General features: G+C 42.8%; 1 protein-coding gene across 1 annotated transcript; it reads right to left on the bottom strand.

Moving 5' to 3' along the window:
- Positions 1 to 1,100: 1,100 nt before the first annotated feature.
- LOC146062748 (uncharacterized) lies at positions 1,101 to 5,038 on the bottom strand. Its single transcript, XM_083174787.1, has 2 exons — positions 4,800 to 5,038; positions 1,101 to 2,581 (listed from the first exon to the last, which is right to left on the bottom strand). Exon 2 carries the CDS (start codon positions 2,560 to 2,562, stop codon positions 1,171 to 1,173), a length of 1,392 nt encoding a protein of 463 aa, XP_083030913.1. The 5' UTR covers positions 2,563 to 2,581; positions 4,800 to 5,038; the 3' UTR covers positions 1,101 to 1,170.
- Between the last annotated feature and the right edge of the window lie 962 nt (positions 5,039 to 6,000).

The following is a 6,000-nucleotide window of genomic DNA, read 5'->3' as shown; positions in this document are numbered from 1 at the left end:
CAAAACACGCTTGATTTTGCTCATTGTAGAGTGGCATGTGGTGGATAAGGGGAGAAGAAAAAAGAATAGCGTTAGTACTGAATGGTCACAAGGGTTTCGGGGGGGGGGGGGACATGTTGGCAGGGGAAGGGGATGGGAGAGAGGGAGAGAGATAATGTACAGTAAGATCATAAACGTACTTTTTTTCCATTTCATTGCCAGTCCTTTGTTCTCGGTCCCAAACACGCTTGATTTTGCTCATGGTAGAGTGTCATGGTGGATAATGGGAGAGAAGAATAAAGAATAACGTTAGTACTGAATGGTCACAAGGGTTTCGGGGGGGGGGGGGGGGGAGACACATGTTGGCAGGGGAAGGGGATGGGAGAGAGGGAGAGAGATACAGTAATGTACAGTAAGATCATAAACGTACTTTTTTTCCATTTCATTGCCAGTCCTTTGTTCTCGGTCCCAAACTCGCTTGATTTTGCTCATTGTAGAGTGGCATGTGGTGGATAAGGGGAGAAGAATAAAGAATAGCATTAGTACTGAATGGTCACAAGGGTTTCGGGGGGGGGGGGGGGGAAGACATGTTGGCAGGGGAAGGGGATGGGAGAGAGGGAGAGAGATAATGTACAGTAAGATCATAAACTTACTTTTTTTCCATTTCATTGCCTGTCCTTTGTTCTCTGTCCCAAACACGCTTGATTTTGCTCATGGTAGAGTGTCATGGTGGATAATGGGAGAGAAGAATAAAGAATAACGTTAGTACTGAATGGTCACAAGGGTTTCGGGGGGGGGGGGGGGGAGACACATGTTGGCAGGGGAAGGGGATGGGAGAGAGGGATAGAGATACAGTAATGTACAGTAAGATCATAAACGTACTTTTTTTCCATTTCATTGCCAGTCCTTTGTTCTCGGTCCCAAACTCGCTTGATTTTGCTCATTGTAGAGTGGCATGTGGTGGATAAGGGGAGAAGAATAAAGAATAGCATTAGTACTGAATGGTCACAAGGGTTTCGGGGGGGGGGGGGGGGGGAGACATGTTGGCAGGGGAAGGGGATGGGAGAGAGGGAGAGAGATACAGTACAGTACAGTAAGATCATAAACGTACTTTTTTTCCATTTCATTGCCAGTCCTTTGTTCTGTGAGTACAGTAGATGCCAGTTTGAAGAGACGTCTCCAGTTGCTGTGCTACAGTAAGCACGTCCAGCGTGTAACTCTGGGCATCCGTAGCAATCCATTTAAAGTGTCCTTTATCTTTGTACAATCAGCCTTTGTAAGCTCAAATTTCCCCATGAGCCGTGTCACTATATCGAGGCGCAGATTTTCTGGGATTGCAAATTTATTACGTTGCCCATCATAATTGACCCGATTGCACCAATTCTTATACAGGTCAAAAGAAACATGCTCTTGGAAAATCTGTTGTGCATAACGGTGCATTTCCATCTTCGCTGCTTTAAAGAGAGTGTTGACACCCTCAGCTGTGATGACTTTGAGTGGCATGTCAGGCAAGGAAATCCCCACAGCGCACAATTCTTTGGGTATGCTTCTAGGTGTTCTTTCATGTAGAGGTGATGTTGTTTGATGTTGAGGTAAGGTTGCGACGATCATATTTCCAGGGGACAATTGGGATGATGCAACCATTGCAGTGTCCATGTTGTTAGAGGCTTGGGATGGTGCATTGTGTCTGTCAGCCAACCAGTGAGATGTCAGTGGGGTACTTGTTAAGTTGGTCTGACGTTGTTGTGTATCTGAAGCATTATGTGTGGCAGGCAACCAGTGAGATGACACTGGTGTTGTGTCCATGTTCACCAATTCATTTGGTAAAACAGTTTCTGTGTCCACGCTAGGGCTGGCCAATCGGTTGGATGAAGCTGGTGTCATCTCCAAATCAGAAAAGTGGAAAGATGTGGTTGGTTGGGTCATTTCCAAGTCAAAATCCTCTGTTTCAAATGCATCAGGGCAGTCAAATTGTGATTGTACTGGATTAGATGTTGTGGGTGTAATGGGTGGCCCTGTAGCAGCTTGCCATTGTTTGGCTTGAGCAAGCATGTCATTCAGACCTCCTGACAGCACTTTAATTTGTCCTGTCAGTACATGAATTTCCGCTTTCAGTTCATCCACATGTACAGACAGTCCATTGTTTTGGGTTTCCAGGCGGGTCATCTTGCCCAAAATGTCTCTCACCAGCCCTGTGCAGCTACATTGTGGTGGGTTGTGATCCAGAAAGTTAAGTTTCCTACGGGACGGTGATTGAGATTTTTGTTCAAGAGGTGTAATGTGAAGCTCCAAAGGGTGCAAGTCATTATCTACGGGAACTGACACATCTGTCACTGTGTTAATGTCTTGCTGTGCATCAGTGTTAATGTCTTGCACCAGACAGTCATCGTGAGATTCTCCTGTAGTCGCGAACAAAGACTTGTTCTTGGCCTTGGCATTTTTACGTAGTTTGACAACAGGAATATTTTCTTTTCCTGCTTTCTTCTTAACGATATTATTTTTAATGTTTGGCACTAATGCAGCCATTCTCTTGGGAGATGCAAGTGTAGGTTCTCCAGAATAGAAATTTTTTGTTTTCACCATCTTCAGTAGGCAGTGCACTCTACAATACACAACAATAAGATTCAAGTTAATACAGTACATACAGTACAGTACAGTACATTAGTTACAGTACAATACAGTAGCATACAGTATTGTATTATGACACCACAGGCTGCTACCCCTGTATAATATACTGTAAAAGTAATGCCGTGACACCACAGGCTGCTCCCTCTGTATAATAATAATGCAATGACACCACAGGCTGCTCCCCCTGTATAATAATTTGTGTCATGGCATTACTATTAATAATAGTAATGCCATGACACAAATTATTATACAGGGGGAGCAGCCTGTGGTCATGGCATTACTTTTATATTATACAGTACAGGTGGAGCACCCTGTGGTGTCATTATTATTGTACAGGGGGAGCAGCCTGTGGTGTCATGGCATTATGCCATGACACCACAGGCTGCTCCCTCTGCATAATAATAATGCCATGACACCACAGGCTGCTACCCCTGTATAATATACTGTAAAAGTAATGCCATGACACCACAGGCTGCTCCCTCTGTATAATAAAAATGCAATGACACCACAGGCTGCTCCCCCTGTATAATAATTTGTGTCATGGCATTACTATTAATAATAGTAATGCCATGACACAAATTATTATGCAGGGGGAGCAGCCTGTGGTCATGGCATTACTTTTATATTATACAGGTGGAGCACCCTGTGGTGTCATTATTATTGTACAGGGGGAGCAGCCTGTGGTGTCATGGCATTATGCCATGACACCACAGGCTGCTCCCTCTGCATAATAATAATGCCATGACACCACAGGCTGCTACCCCTGTATAATATACTGTAAAAGTAATGCCATGACACCACAGGCTGCTCCCTCTGTATAATAATAATGCAATGACACCACAGGCTGCTCCCCCTGTATAATAATTTGTGTCATGGCATTACTATTAATAATAGTAATGCCATGACACAAATTATTATGCAGGGGGAGCAGCCTGTGGTCATGGCATTACTTTTAATGTAATGACTGTACAGTACTTACAATACACCCACAGCTAGGGGATTTTGTACACAGCTAGGTTTTTTTTTTACACAAATACAGTATGACTGAGTCTGCGAAATAGTCTATTAATATGCGCAAAAATCCCCCCACCTGCGAAAAAATACGTTACTGTACAGTATTTACAGTATTACACCAACAGTATTTACAGTTGCACAGATTATACGAGAATACCCATAGTAGCAGCCTGCCAGTAGTAGCCCACCCTAATAGAGTATTGTCATCGCTAGTCGGGGATCTGCGGCCTATACACACCAGGCAATTTTAACACGTACAATATTCTAAATGGCGCTATCTCTACTGCACTGCACTGTACTGTATGTGGCATCCATGTTGATCCCTAAAATGGCGGAAAATCACGATACCACGTGATCCTATTGCTGTGACTACTTCAATTACTAGTACAGTATGCGGGAAAAAATGCAAAATGATCCGTTATTTACGGTATTACAACAATATTACTGACAATACCCCAATCCAGGATTTATTACACATTATACGGACAATACCCATAGCGGCAGCCTGCAGTAGCCTAATAAAGTATTCTCATCACTAGTCGGGGAACTCTGGACCATACACACCAGGCAATTTTCAAATGAAAAAATCACGATACTGTATCACATGTGCTCCTACTACTGACTAAGCCTGCGAAACAGTCTGTAAACATGAGAAAAACACCGGTCCCCTCGTTTGAGGAAAAAAGACGTGTTTTACGGTATTACACCAATGGTATTACGGAGAGAACTAGTATTTAGCAGCCTACAGTAGCCCACCCTAATAGAGTACTGTCATCGCTAGTCGGGGATTTGCGGCCCATACACACCAGGCAATTTTAACACATTGTACAATATTCTCAATGGCGCTATCTCTACTGCACTGAACATCAAAAATCACGATATCACTACTCGCTACTGTATACAGTTAGTCTGCGAAACAGACTCTAGTATTTACGGACAATACCCATAGCGGCAGCCTGCAGTATCTGAATACAATATACACAGCAGGCGATTGTATACAGTATTCTGCACCGGGTGCATTTGAACAGTAGGGAAAAAAGGGAAACATCTTCATTCAGGGAAGGGTGGGAAACGAGCGCTTCCGCGCAGGGACCGTTTTGTAGTGCTGCTTACTGTATACTGTAATGCAGCAATCAGTGAAATGTACAAATGACTGTACTACTGTATAGTGTACTTACTGCTCCAGCGAGATGATACTGTACTCTTCTTGCGGAAGGAAGGCAGTATGATGGTAACGCTTGGTAGAACAGGAACGCAGCAACAACTTGACTTTGGATTCAGCAGAATGAATAGTCCAGGTGTACAGGTACAATCTCGTGCTTGTATACAGGCAAGAGATGAAGAGACGATCCGTAGCAATTCTACACGGTTTAGATGCAGAAAAACAAACTGGATTGTTTGACAATTTTAATATCTGTAGCTGAATTTATGTTGGCAGAGACAAAGGAAATCCTTCATGAAGCTGATAGGTGCATTTGAATTATGTACAAACAAAAAGGCAGACTTCAATTAACATATGACTGCAATCAACATCTTATTGTCTGAGGTGTCGGTCTGTGTCTGAGTTTGGAGAAATCTATTGTTGCGGAAAAAAAACGTTCTCTGTAGCGCAGTACAGTATGGGTATTAACTACCGTGTACATGGATGCCTGCCATTGTGAATTTTTGTTTGTGGAAAAGTCCGAAAGAATTTGATAAGCACCAACTACTGTAACTACAGTACCTGTATTAGTTTAAAAAAAAAAAAAGAACGTTTCAAAAATAAAAATATAATGTAACCAACTGAGGATCGAACTACTGATACTGAGATAGTGAAGCCGTGCCTCTACCCGCTAGGCCACTATTGCCTGTGATTCTACTTTTGGCAGATGGTTAGCATGGCTTCTGCACAAATCACATACAGTTCATGACCATACAGTACGTCACTGCGGCTGCGAATAAAAGAAAATAACTCTGTCCGTAAAGTAAGGACAAAATCCGTAGTGTAAAGTATGATACTGTAGGTCCTCAAATAATGTTTTAAGTAGTCATCCAGCAATAGCAAAGGTTAGCATGGCTTCTGTACCAATTACATAAATGACCGTACGTAGCTGCTTCTGCGAATAAATACTGTACAAACTGTCCATAAACTAAGGACAAGATCCGTAGTGAAAAGTGACGTTAGCAAAGGCTAGCGAATTTTATCCCGAAACACGGTCCTCAAGGCAAGGAGTTTTGCCTGAAAAGCTAAATCTATTTTGCGAAAAAAACCGTTCTCTGTAGCGCCGTACAGTATGTACAGTATGGGTATTAACTATCGTGTACATGGATGCCTGCCATTGTGAATTTTTGTTTGTGGAAAAGTCCGAAAGAATTTGATAAGCACCAACTACTGTAACT

Source organism: Crinia signifera, chromosome 1, assembly GCF_055691185.1.
Source record: "Crinia signifera chromosome 1, ASM5569118v1, whole genome shotgun sequence".
Classification (NCBI taxonomy): domain Eukaryota; kingdom Metazoa; phylum Chordata; class Amphibia; order Anura; family Myobatrachidae; genus Crinia; species Crinia signifera.
This window is presented reverse-complemented; position numbering and strand designations above follow the sequence as displayed.

Excerpts from the sequence above, each read along its gene's own strand:
- LOC146062748 (XM_083174787.1), bottom strand. The coding sequence starts at position 2,562 with ATGGTGAAAACAAAAAATTTCTATTCTGGAGAACCTACACTTGCATCT.